Source organism: Lepus europaeus, chromosome 8 (genome assembly GCF_033115175.1).
Source record: "Lepus europaeus isolate LE1 chromosome 8, mLepTim1.pri, whole genome shotgun sequence".
In the NCBI taxonomy this organism is placed as follows: domain Eukaryota; kingdom Metazoa; phylum Chordata; class Mammalia; order Lagomorpha; family Leporidae; genus Lepus; species Lepus europaeus.
The window spans coordinates 65,113,005-65,127,276 of record NC_084834.1 but is presented as its reverse complement, the minus strand read 5'-3'; the positions used below and the strand labels follow the sequence as shown (position 1 = coordinate 65,127,276).

Genomic DNA, 14,272 nt, shown 5'->3' with positions numbered 1-14,272 from the left:
TTTTTTATTGATTTTCTATCCTGCCACTTTACCAAACTCTTTTGTGAGTTCCAAAAGTCTCTCAGGGGAGTCTTTTGGATATATATATAATCATGTCATCTGCAAATAGGGATAGTTTGACTTCTTCCTTCCCAATTTGTATCTCTTTGATTTCTTTTTCTTGCCTAATTCTCCAGTTAAAACTTCCAGGACTATGTTGAATAGCAGTGGTAAGAGTGGGCATCCTTGTCTAGTTCTGGATCTTAGGGGGAATGCTTTAGTTTTTCCCTATTCAGTAGGATGCTGGTCATGGATTTGTTATATATTGCCTTGATTATCTTGAGGAATGTTCCTTCCATCCCCATTTTGCTTAAGGTTTTCATCATGAAAGGATGCTATATTTTATCAAATGCTTTCTCTGCATCTATTAAGTTGATCATATGATTTTTTTTTCTTCAATTTGTTAATGTGATGTATCACATTGATTGGTGAAGGCTGAACCATCCCTGCATACCAGGGATAAATCCCATTTGGTCTGAGTGTCTGATTTTTCTTATGTGTTGTTGGATTCAAGCTAGTATGTTGTTGAGGATTTTTGCATCTGTGTTCAGTGGTTTATAGTTCTCTCTCTGTTACATCTTTTTCAGGTTTAGGTATTAAGGTGATACAGGCTTCATAGAAGGAGTTTGGGAGGGTTCCTTCCCTTTCAGTTGTTTCAAATAGCTTGAGAAGAATTGGAATTAGTTCTTCTTTAAAAGCTTGGTAGAATTCAGCAGTGAAGCCATCTGGTCCTGGGCTTTTCTTTGTTGAGAGGGTCTTTATTACTGATTCAATTTCTGTCTTGGTTATTTTTCTGTTTAAGTTCTCTATATGTTCATGACTCAATTTTGGTAGGTTTATGTTTCTAAGAATCTATCCATTTCTTGTAGGTTTCCTAATTTGTTGAAATACAGATCTTTTTAGTAGTTTTTGATGATTTTTTTTTTATTTCTGTGATGTCTATTGTTACATTTCCTTTTTTGTCCCTGGTTTTATTGATTTGGGTCTTTTCCTTCTTTGGTTAGTTGTGCCAATTATGTCAATTTTCTTTATTTTTTTCAAAAACCCAGCTCTTCATTTCACTGGTTTTTGTTTTAATTTTGTTTATTTCTTCTCTAATTTTAATTATTTCTTTTCTCCTACTAATTTTAGGTTTGGGATGTTATTGTTTTTCTAGTCCCTTGAGATGCATTGATAGCTCATTTATTTGGTACCTTTACAATTTCTTCATTTAGGCACTGATTGCTCTTAGCACTGCTTTTGCTATACCTCTTAGCACTGCTTTTGCTATACCCTATACATTTTGATTTGTTGTATCGTCATCTTCATTTGTTTCTATAAATTTTTTTATTTCTCTTTTGATTTATTCTAATACCCACTGTTCATTCAAGGGCATGTTGTTCAATCTCCATATGTTGTATATGAGCCAGAGGTTCTTGAGTTATTGATTTCCAGCTTCATTCCATTGTGGTCAGAGAAGATGCATGGAATGATTTTGATTTTTTTGAATTTGCTGAAACTTGCTTTGTGGCTTAGCATGTGGTCTTTCCCAGAAAAATGCACTGATGAGAAGAATGTGTATTTGCCACTATGGGGTGAAAGGTTCTGTAGATATCCATTGGGCCCATTTGGTCTGTAGTGTTGATTATCTCTTTTGTTTACTTGGTGATTTTCTGTCTGGTTGATCTACCCATTGCTGAGAGTAGGGTATTGAAGTCCCCCATTACTACTGTATTGGAATCTATGTCTCCCTTTAGGTCCATTAACATTTCTTATAAATAGCCAGGTGCCCTATAATTGGGTACATATATATTTATTATGATTGCATCTTCTTGTTGAATTGATCTCTTAATCACTACATAGTGCCCTTCTTTGTCTCTTTTAACAGATTTTCTGTTAAAGTCTATTTTATCTGATATTAGGATGGCAACACCAGCTCTTTTTTGGTTTCTGTTAGCATGGAATATATTTTTCTATCCTTTTACTTTCAGTCTGCATGTATCTTTGTTGGTGAGCTATGTTTCTTCTAAGCAGCAAATAGATCAGTCTTGTTTTTCAATCCATCCTGTCAGTCTGAATCTTTTAACTGGAGAGTTGAGGCCATTTACATTCAAGGTGATTATTGATAAGTAATGATTTTGCCCTGCCATTTTTCCCTAGATATTCCTATTATTTATTTTGGATTTCTTTTGGGCTTCTATTAGGGGGTTTTCTGCCATCTAATTCTTTCATAATGATGGCTATCTTTCTGTGTTTCTATGTGTAGTACACCACTAAGCATCTTTTGTAAGACTGGACTAGTGGCTACAAATTCTTTTAATTTCTGTTTGTTATGTAAGGTCTTTATTTCACCTCATGCATGAATGTGAGCTTTGTGGGGTATAGTATTCTGGTTTGACAATTTTTTTCTTTTAAGACTTGGGCTATATTTTGCCTTTCCCTTCTAGCCTGTAGGGTTTCTGATGAGAAGTCAGCTGTGAGTCTAATTGGAGATCCTCTGAAAGAAATCTGGCCTCTCTCTCATGCACATTTTAGTATCTTTATGTTTGAGATACTAAAAGTTTGACTACAGTGTGGCATGGTGAAGATCTTTTCTGGTCATGTATGTTAGAGGTTCTATGTACTTCCTCTACTCTGGTGACCCTTTCCTTCTCCATATTGGGGAAGTTTTCTGTAATTATTTCATTAAATAGGTTTTCTAGTCCATTCTCTCTGCACCTTTAGGAACTCCCAAAACTTGTGTGTTGGGTCATTTGACAGTATCTCATAGATCTCCAGTACTGTTTTTAAGTTTTCTATTTTCTTCTTTTTTTTTTTTTTCTGATTGTAAGATTTCCAAAGATTTGTCTTCTAGTTCAGATATTCTTTCTTCTGCCTCACCTAGGCTGCTGTTGAGACTTTACCACATTTTTTTATTTGGTCTGTTGAATTCTTTATTTCTAATATTTCTTTTTTTCTTTTACGTTAATAATTCGCATCATTTATTTCATACTATGCTTTTTTTTTTAAGGAAGCTTTTATTTAATGAATACAAATGTCATAGGTACAGCTTTAGGAATATAGTGGTTCTTCCCCCCCCAATACCTTTAAATCCTTTAACATTTCTTTTTTTTTTTTTTTTTTTTTTTTGGACAGGTAGAGTTAGACAGTGAGAGAGAGAGACACACACAGAGAGAAAGGTCTTCCTTTTTCCGTTGGTTCACCCCCCAAGTGGCTGCTATGCACGGTACATTGCGGCCGGTGCTCTGCGCTGATACGAAGCCAGGAACCAGGTGCTTCCTCCTGGTCTCCCATGCGGGTGCAGGGCCCAAGGACCTGGGCCATCCTCCACTGCACTCCCAGGCCACAGCAGAGAACTGGACTGGAAGAGGAGCAACTGGGACAGAATCCAGTGTCCTGACCGGGACTAGAACTCGGAGTGCTGGCGCTGCAGACGGAGGATTAGCCTAGTGAGCCGCAGCGCCAGCCTAACATTTCTTTTTAATAGCCAGGTGCCCTGTAAAAAGGTGCATATACACTTATAATAGCCACATCTTCCTGTTGAATTGATCCTTTAATCATTATATAGTTTTCTTCTTTGTCTCTTTTAATAGTTTTTGTGTTAGTCTATTTTGTCTGATATCAGGATGGCTATACCAGCTCTTTTTTTGTTTCTGTTAGCATATATTATCTTTTTCCATCCTTTCACTTTTAGTCTGCATGCATCTTTGTTGGTAAGATGTGTTTCTTGTAGGCAGCAAATAGACGAGTTTTCTTTTTAATCCATTCAGCCATTCTGTGTCTTTTAACTGGGGAGTTGAGGCCATTTGCATTCAGTGTGACTATTGTTAAGAACCGACTTTGCCCTGCCCTGTTTTCATAAATAGTTCTGTTTATGTATTTTGGATTTCATTTGTGCATGATCTGTGTTCCTTTGTGTGGGTCATGGTATCTTCCTTCTTATTTCTTGAATTTCTGGTTTTATTTTTAGGCATCTGTGGAGTTGTTTTTGTTTTTCTTCTGATGGCTTTTATCTTAGGGCTCTGCTTCTGTGGTGTAGTGGAATGTCTGCTTTTTTAGTGACTACCAAAAGGTGTGTGGTAGGTGTGGCCTGGGAGTTCTAGTCAATGCCCTACAGTGGGTCAAGTTTCCAGGGCAACACCCAACTTAGGTGTGGCAGAATTCACTACACAGCTGCACTTTCCCTTCTCATGTAACTGCTGAGACTCCCAGGCCTCAGTACACCAGGCTCTCATAGTTGCTGTGGCCAGAGGTTTCTCTCTGCCCCTTCAGTCTGTCCATCAACAGAGAAACAGATCTACCTTAGCATTTTGACCCTGGGAGGCTGTGGGTGTGAGCGCCCTGCTGTTCCACGTAGCTTCCAAGCCACTTCCCAGCCAGGCTCAAAGACTGTGGGATCCTTAAAGCTATTCCCTCCGCAAGAATCTCTAGTTCACACGCCCACACTGGAGCCACTGGCTGAACACTGCTGCCTTTTCTCCACTGCCACCAGCACTGTTAAACAGGAGTTACATCTCAGCCAGTTGCCATGCGTGGACCCAGATGCTTCCAAAGCTGCTGCTGCCCTATTCCAAAATGGTGCCTGCCCTATCCCAGCCAGGCAAAAGGCATTGTTCTGGGGCAACGCAGGGACGGGGGGATGGGAATCAATTGTCCCCCTCCTCTTCCACTGGGTCTGCAGGAGTAGACCCTTAGGGCTCCAGTCTGGACCCACACCACATTCGCCCTCTGGCTCTATTGCCATGGGTTGCTGCAGCCAGCCTCACCTCTGTCTCCAATGTGTAGCCAGCTTTGGCTTTATGCCACTGCTGCTCCGCTCTCAAGTGTGCTACTTGTCAGCACCATTCACACATAGGTTCACACAGTTCACCTTTATCCATGGGGCTTCCCGTGCAGTGTTCTCTCCAATTTTCCCCTGGGATTGTGCCTTCTACACGTTTTTCGTTTTTTCACTGTTGATCCTTAGCCCAGTGAAGCATGTTGCTCCCTAATCCACTATCTTTCTTCTTGCACTATCCTAATTGACCTTGTAAGGTGTATGTCAGATCATGTGTTCAGGATCCTCCAGTGAAGTTCTTATAGAGCTAATAAATTCTTAAAGGAATTGTAGAAAATCACGATTTTTACCCTCTAACAAAATGATGGATATGAGTAGTGATTATAAATGACTGCTAAAACCATTTGGTGAAAGGTTGTGGAGGGCCAGTGCTGTAGTGAAAGGGGTTATGCTGCTGCCAACAATGCCGCATCCCGTGTGGTTGCCTGTTCAAGTTTCAGCTGCTCCACCTCTGATCCAGCTCCCTGCTAATGCACCTGGGAAAGCAGCAGAAGATGGTCCAAGTCCTTAGGCCCCTGTTCCCACATGGGCACCCCAGAAGACGCTCCTTGCTCCTGGGCTTCAGCCTAGCCCAGCTCCAGCCATTATAGACATTTGGGGAGTAAACCAGCAGATGAAAGATCTTCCCTGCTCTACCTTCTCCTCTTTCTAACTCTGCCTTTCAAATAAAATAATTTTTTTTTTAAATAAAAGGCTGTGAAACTTTAAGATGGATGGATTAAATTGACACTATTTGCACCTTCAGATAAATCTTAGCATCAGTAGAACTGGGGTGGAGAACAATAAATTTCTCTGTGATTTGATTCAAAAATAAATACTACATAAGAATTCTTGTCTACAGAAATTGAACTCAGTATAATCAAGCCTCTAAATCAAAGTGCCATTTTCAGAAACCACAGAAGGTAGAGGGAAAGTGAAACTTCAAGAGAAAAATGTCGGCCAAATCCAGAAATTGAGAAATTCTGCAGAACAGGTGACACATTTTCTCCCAACAAATCACCAGATGAAAAAAGGCAGTGTTTCAGGGGAAGTAAGTTACAAATTGGAAGTGGTTTAAGAAGTCTAATAAGAAAACATAAGACGGCCGGCGCCGTGGCTCAACAGGCTAATCCTCCGCCTGCGGCTCCGGCACACCAGGTTCTAGTCCCGGTCGGGGCACCAGATTCTGTCCTGGTTGCCCCTCTTCCAGGCCAGCTCTCTGCTGTGGCCCGGGAAGGCAGTGGAGGATGGCCCAAGTGCTTGGGCCCTGCACCTCATGGGAGACCAGGATAAGCACCTGGCTCCTGCCTTCAGATCAGCGCAGCGCGCCGGTCGCGATGGCCATTGGAGGGTGAACCAACGGCAAAAAGGAAGACCTTTCTGTCTCTCTCTCTCACTGTCCACTCTGCCTGTCAAAAAAAGAAAAAAGAAAAGAAAAGAGTGTCACTCTAGTTTGAATTGAACAAATTTTGTATAAGAATAATCAGGGAAATTAAAATGCTTGCTGGACTAGATTTTAGATACCAAGGAATTATTTTAATGATGTACATTAATAGCACATAGTTAAGTTTTTTTAAGTTCTTAGTCATTAGAGATGCAAGTTGAGATAAGGATAAGAACATATTTGGGTTTTATTGTTAGATATTCTTACCAAAATATAAAACAGGAGTTGGTATTTGGCACAGCAGTTAACACGTCACTTGACACAGACAACCCATATAAGAGTACTTAGGTTTGAGACTCTGCTCCATTTCTGATTCTAACTTTCTGCTAATGTACACCCTTGGGAGGTAGCAGGTTGTAGCTCAAGTAGTTGGGTCCTGCCACTCATGTAGGAGAACTAGATTGAGTAGTTGGCCCCTGGCTTCAGCTTGGCCCAGCCTTAACTGTTGAGGATATTGGTAGAATGAATCAGCAGATGGATGCTCACCCTCTGCCTGTTTCTTTCTGCCTTTCAAACAAAATTGTAAGAGTTATAATCTAAATTTACGTATGTAGTACTATGGAAAGAAATTAGTTTTAATTTCTTTTCATTTACTTTTTAAGTAATAGAACTCTGAAATGGTATGTTCAAACAGGTGACTTCCTAAACAACTTTAAAAATATGTATCAGAAATAGAAAAATGAGAAAAATAAGTGGAAAACTACTTTTTATGTGGCTAAAAGTTGCAAAGTATCAACAACTGAATTTAATGCTTACTGTACATGTCAAGGGGTTCTAATTAGGCATTAGCAGTATTAAATATAAGCACCAAAAAGACATCCTCCATTCATAAAGATATGTTTGTGTGTGTGTGTCACAGTGTTTCTTCTTTTCAGATAAATCCCAGATAAAGCTCCTCTAATAAAAATGTTGCCCCTGAGATTATGAAATTGAATATTTATTGTAATCTGTCAGTATAATGTGAGTGTTTATGGTAGTAGGAATCAATAATATATATCCTTTGTGAACATGGTCTCAACCTGATCCATCTTAAGGAGAGATTCTATTAAAAAAAAAAAAAAAGATTTATTTGGTTAGTAAGAAAGATAGTGAGAGATCTTTCATCTGCTACTTCACTCCCCAGATGGCCACAGTGGTGAGCACTCAGCCAAGCAAAAGCCAGGAGCTTTATCTGGGTCTCCCACATGGGTGTCAGGGGCCCAAACACTTGGGCCATCTTCCATTGCTTTTCCCAGGCCATTAGCAGAGAGCTGGATCATAAGTGAAGCAACCAGGACAAGAACTGACACTCATATGGGATGCCAGTGTTACCAGCAACAGTTTTATACACCGCAGTGCTGGCCACAAAGGGAAATTGTTTTGTAATGAAATTCCTGAAATATTCCCAGTTTATTTTGCTTTCTGCTTATCTTCCATTCTAATTATTCATTGTTATTACTTAATTTGCTCATTTGCCATTTTATCACTTAAACTTATTTATTAGTCACAACTTGGGTTGTAGGGACAGAAGCCCAGATCAAACTTAGACAAAAGGTGGAATTTATTACGCTAGTTTTCTCAGTAGACCATGAGCAAGGAAGAGATGAAACGGGTCCTCTGGACTGACTTTAAGACTGCTTGAGCACTACTCTCTTTCAGATGATCTCATGCCTCTCATTGCAGATCGTCAGGGAGTTAGTCCAGCAGTTCCCTGGCGCCATGAGGAGTGAGGTGGATTTTGTCTCCCTGCTCAGTTTCTGTATAACCCTGAGCCCCACAAAAGGGATCTTAGGGATGACTGTGGTCTAGCTTGGTCAGTTGTGTAAGATTATGATTGTCCTCAAGTCACTGAATGGGGATGGCTGGGACAAGAAAGACATTTACAGCAGACAGCATCTTTAGTGTCTACTAAAGTTAGCTACAGAACACAGTGTTCTGCCATCTGATATAAATGTATTTGCAGCAGGTACGTTCCTTGGTTTGGACAATCATTGTACTTAGCTTTAGGCTTTGCTTCAGGAGTGAAGTCATGCTGGTGGCTTATATTTAGGTCCTTGATGTTACTAAACTTCAAGTCATTAGTCAGCTGTACCACTCACTAGGCCTGGAAGAGGAAACAGCTTAATCAGACACAGATTCCTCATTTAGGGAAGAGAGTGATGACTACAAGGAGAGAAGCCTATAGCTGTAAGCAGGAAACCTAATACCAGAATACAATACTACTGAAAGGTTCGGCTTATTTCTGTTTATATTGAGAAAGGAGAGTGAATGGGTACAGGATTGATAATAATATATTTATATGGGATTTGTTCCATGAGGTCTTTGGAATAATAATACCAAATTCTTTTCTTTCCCCAGTGATCTCTTAATGGGCAATAAAATTGCTTTATTTTTATCTGTAGATAAAGATTGTAGCAGGGAAAATAACACCTAGGATTTTATTGCTATTTTTATCTTCAGTTATAATTATATGGCATTTTCTTTGACTAAACCTGACATTCCTCTCGGTATACACATATATACATAATACAAAGGATTCTTGACCTTTCTAATCCCAGGAGTCTCCCCATTTACTAAAAGAGTGCTTTCTATTCAATAATCGTAACACATTGGGCACCCTCAATGTGAGTTTGGGATCCCTATTGGGGAGAGGAGGAGTCCTCTCCATCAGTTTCGGCAACTATTACAGGAAACACATTATGGGTGAAAATCCTTATCTCCAACTCTTCCCAAGGAAGGGGGATTGAGTGACTGTTCTAGACTGACGTGGATACTGTGGTAGTGGGAGTGTATACTTAACTTTACAGTACAGAAGATGCTTATTTGCCTACATATAAGAGCAGAAGAAAATAATTAGAATAAAAGTCAATATTTGGCCTTATATGGAAAAGTTATTGGCTGACATGTATAAGCATATGCCTTGTTTTTCTTTATTTGTGAGGGCATAAAAAGAAAATAAAAAGCATCATATAAAGATATAAGATCTCACCATCCAGAGATAACTGCTGTTAGCATATTGCAGTATATATCCTTTTAGATTCTTGATATTTTGTGTATGTTTAACAAAATTGGGAACATACTCTTATATGTTACAATACTTCAGTATTTTTAACATTTATCTCTTTTTTTTTGCTGATGAAATTGGTTTATTCTATCCAAATGCATAGTTTTGTTGTAACATATTATTTTTTTTCCCAAAGAAACCTTTTATTTAATAAGCACAAATTTCATAAGTACAACTTTAGGAATATGATTCTTCCCACCATGCCCGCCCTTCCACCTCCTCTCCCACCCCATGTCCTTTTCTCTCTCCTATTCCCAGCCCCATTCTCCATTAAGGAAAAAAAAAAAAAAAAAGAAAGAAAACTGTTCCTCGACAGTCAAGACAAAAGGGCTGTTTAAGTCATTGCTTCTCAAAATGTCAATTTCACTTCAACAGATTTCCTTTTAGGTGCTCTATTAGTTATCACAGATTAGGAAGAACAGATGGTGTTTGTCCCTTTGGGACTGGCATATTTCACTAAGCATGATGATTTCCAGTTGCATCTATATTGTTGCAGATAACTGGATTTCATTTTTTTTTTTACCTCTGTATAGTGTTCCACAGAGTACATATCCCTTAATTATCTGTATATACAGAAGATCAACTTAGTGTATACTAAGTAAAGATTTCAGCAGTTTGCATCCACACAGACACACAAAGTATAAAGTTCTGTTTGAAGACTAGTTTTACCATTAATTCTCATAGTACAACACATTAGGGACAGAGATCCTACATGGGGAGTAAATGCACAGCGACTCCTGTTGTTTATTTATGACTTCAGTAATCACCGGAGGCCATATCCCATAATTTCTTTATCCAGTCTTCCATTGACAAGCATTTAGGTTGATTCCATGTCTTAGCTATTGTGAATTGAGCTGCAATAAACATTAAGATGCAGACAGCTCTTTTATTTGCTGTTTTCATTTCTCTTGGGTAAATTCCCAGGAATGTGATGTCTGGGTCATATGACAGATCTATATTCAGATTTCTGAGGTATCTCCAAACTGTCTTTCATAGTGGTTTTATCAGTTTACATTCCCACCAACAGTGGATTACGGTACCTTTTTCCCCACATCCTCACTAGGATTTGTTATTTGTTGATTTCTGTATGAAAGCCATTCTAACTGGGGTGAGATGGAACCTCATTGTGGTTTTGATTTGCATTTCCCTAATGGCTAGTGATCCTGAGCATTTTTTTCACGTGTCTGTTGGCCATTTGGATTTCCTCTTTTGAAAAATGTCTGTTTAAGTCCTTTGCCCATTTCTTCACTGGGTTGTTTATTTTGTTGTTGTGGGTTATTAACCCTTTATCAGTTGCATAATTTGCAAATATTTTCTCCCATTCTGTCAGTTGCCTCTTCACTTTCCTGTTTCTTTTGCAGTACAGAAACTTTGATGTAATCCCATTTGTTAATTTTGGCTTTGACTGCCCATACCTCTGGGGTCTTTTCCGAGAATGCTTTGTATGTGCCAATATTTTGTAGGGTTTCCCCAATGTTCTCTAATTATTGGATGGCATCAGGTCATAGATTTAGGTCTTTAATCCATTTTGAATGGATTTTTGTGTAAGATAGGGGTTTTGCTTCATGCTTCTGCACGTAGAAATCCAGTTTTCCCAGCACCATTTATTGAAGAGACTATCCTTGCTCCAGGCATTGGTTTTAGCTCCTTAGTCAAATATAAGTTGGTTGTAGATGCTTGGATTGATTTCTGGCATTTCTATTCTGTTCCATTGGTCTAACCATCTGTTTTTGTACCACTACCAGGCTGTTTTGATTATAACTGCCTTGTAGTGTGTCTTGAAATCTGGTATTGTGATGCCTCTGGTTTTGTTTTTGTTGTACAAGATTGCTTTAGCTATTTAAGGTCTGCTATGCCTCCATATGAATTTCAGCATCATTTTTTCTAGGTCTGAGAAGAATGTCTTTGGTATTTTGATTGGTATGCATTGAATCTGTAAATTGCTTTAGGAAGAATGGACATTTTGGTTATATTGATTCTTCCAAACCATGAACATGGAAGACTTTTCCTTTTTTTTTTTTTTTTTTTTTTTTTTTTTTTTTTTTTTTTTTTGTAGCTTCTATTTCTTTCTTTAATGCTTTGTAATTCTCATTGTAGAGATCTTTGACAGCCTTGGTTAAATTTATTCCAAGGCATTTTTTTTTTTTTTTTTTTTTTTTGTAGCTATCGTGAATGGGATTGATCTTAGAAGTTCTTTCTCAGCTGTGGCATTGTCTGTGTATACAAAAGTTGTTTTTTTTTGTGTATCGATTTTATATCAACATTTATCTTGATAGAGTAAAATTACTGAGATAAATTTTAAGATCTAATTGTATTTTGTTCTGTTTGGTAATAATAGCCAGTTAATTTATTACAGGTTTAGTAGATACTAATACCAACAAAAGGAAATTTTGGTTGACTATACAAACTCATAAGAAAGTTTAAAAATTTAGAATATATGCATTCTTAAGTGAGATTGGTTATTCTTTTTTGTAAATGTATTTTAGAGAATTTAAAAGTTTCTTTTCAGGAAGTGCTTTTAATACCACTGTGTTAATTTGGTTGGGGAATTAATTGTGATTTTTAAAGTTGTTTTTCGTTTTTCTTCCCAGATCCAAGTATTTTAGAACATGCTCAAGAGGTGAGCACTTAACTATAGAGGTAAGTAGAGTTATGAATTTGATTGGATAAAATGCATCTTGAGAAGGGCATAAGAGACTTTAGCTTAGGAGGAAGGAACTGGACTCAAATTTAATCTGGACCACTTATATTTCAATATTGTTGGTGTTCTAATGAAGAGAGGCAACTGAAGGAGGAGGGAACATGGAGAACTTTGGCAAGGATTAAGGTGCTGTTTCTAGGATAGATTTGAGTTTGTTTTTCACCCGACAACACTTAGGGAGAGGGGACCATTCTGTCGGTAAATGGGACTCACCAAGGCAGTGATTCCAGAGACAGATTGTTGCCCTGCTTCAGTAGGGAGCCAAGTTGATTTTAAGCATCTCCACAGCAGAAATCACTGAGTTGCTTTTCCTTTGTCTGTAAAACACAATCATAGAAGCTACCATTAACTCAGCCCTTGCTCTGGAGAGTTGGTACTTTGTACAAGCCACTCCACTATACAACTAAGGAATATTCTTTGCACATAGTCCTTGTAATAAATCTAGTGAAGTAAATAAGTGCTAGCAACCCTGTTTTATGGATGAGAAATCAAAGGCTTAGACAGGTGGCGAAATTGAGCTCTATTCATCTTACACAATTTGTAAGTGGTAGAAAATAAATTACAGTCCAAAACTACTAGGTTCTAAAGCTTGAACACTGAACTTCACGGCCTTATATTGAATTAAGGCAGCATATAAACCAGGAAGGAGTTTTTAAAAACAACAACAACAAAAACACAAGCCAATACAAAAAATAAGTCCAAAGATAATTTGAACAGTTTTGTTATGTTAGATTCTGTTATTTTCTAGACTTTTTGAATTCATTGTTTCCCCTCTCTCTTTAAATAAAGCAGTATTAACAATAAAACACTTCTCTTTCTTTAAAGTGATTAAATTATTTAAATGTTTTGATAGTGTGATTTAATAGTAATGACTTTTAGTAGGTCATTTTACAAATTAGCATTCATTGTATTATAACCAAATTGTTTACATTCATATCTCTAGACAGACATTGTGTTTGGAGTTGAATACCATTTAGTAGATTTTCAGCAAATAATTATATGAGTGAATAAATGGACATTTATGAACACTTAGAGAAATTCTTATTTGGGTATCTTTTTAGTTCCTACTTTTTATTACATTAAATAACTTGTTTTGAACTCAGATGAAGTAGAAAATTCTTGCATAAAAAATTCGGATCAGAGTTTTAGTTTATAAGCTTCCAGTTTGCGTAGAAAATTACTGTAATTTTCCTTTCCAGTTTTCATAAAAAGTCATAAATAAAAAATAGCATATGTTTGCCTTGGTCATTTTGTTAGACTGTTGAATATTATTATATGAGCTGATGTGTAAAAGAGCATATTATTTCTAAGGTGAGAAAAGTGACATAATTGCTTATATTTTGGATAAATATCCTTCCTAACACTTGCTTTCTTGTTCTTTCAGTTTGAGAATCTAGTAGAAAGTGATGAAGTAAGTATTTCCTTAATAGTGCAAAGCCCATATTTTTCATTCTCTTAGTCATCTCATTAGTTATAACAATTATTTTAAAATTTTTTATTTTGTTTTAGAATTTTTCTTTTCCCTTACTACTTTCTGTATCATTTCATTCTTCTTTTAATTTATGTTAGCAAATAATTCAGAATTTTCTACCATATAACATACATATAATGCTACACATGCACAGGTTTTAAAGCATCTTATGGAAATCAAAGAACTTTTTGTTTTTTCAACTTATTTTTTTAAGAAATATAAATTTCATTAGTACAACTTTAGGAATATAGTTATTCTTCCCACCATACCCGCCCTCCCACCCCTCCTCCTCCCTCTCCCCTTACCAGTACCATTCTCCATTAAGATTCATTTTCAATTAACTTTGTACACGGAAGACCAACTCTATACTGAAGATTTCAACAGTTTGCACATACACACACACACAAAAAAAGAAACTTTGAGAACTAGTTTGTTTTTGTTTTTTTGTTTTTTGTTTTTTTGTTTGTTTGTTTGTTTTGACAGAGTGAACAGTGAGAGAGAGAGAGAGAAAGGTCTTCCTTTTCCATTGGTTCATCCCCTAATGGCCGCTGTGGCTGGCGTGCTGTGGCTGGCACACCACGCTGATCCAAAGCCAAGAGCCAAGTGCTTCTCCTGGTCTCCCATGCGGGTGCAAGGCCCAAAGACTTAGGCCATCCTCCCCTGTACTCCTGGGCCACAGCAGAGAACTGGACACGAAGAGGAACGACCGGGACAGAATCCGGCGCCCCGACCGGGACTAGAACCCGGTGTGAGGATTAGCCTATTGAGCTGCGGCGCCA

At 37.8% G+C, this 14,272-nt stretch overlaps 1 protein-coding gene across 2 annotated transcripts in view; it reads left to right on the top strand.

Annotated features, from left to right (window-relative positions):
* AP1AR (adaptor related protein complex 1 associated regulatory protein) overlaps positions 1–14,272 on the top strand; it is a 44,080-nt gene that overhangs the window by 12,764 nt on the left and 17,044 nt on the right. For both annotated transcript variants that reach the window (XM_062199734.1, XM_062199733.1), the window contains exons 2-3: positions 11,913–11,961; positions 13,407–13,433. In XM_062199734.1, coding sequence (XP_062055718.1) covers positions 11,913–11,961; positions 13,407–13,433 — 76 coding nt within the window. The remainder of the gene's footprint in view (positions 1–11,912; positions 11,962–13,406; positions 13,434–14,272) is intronic.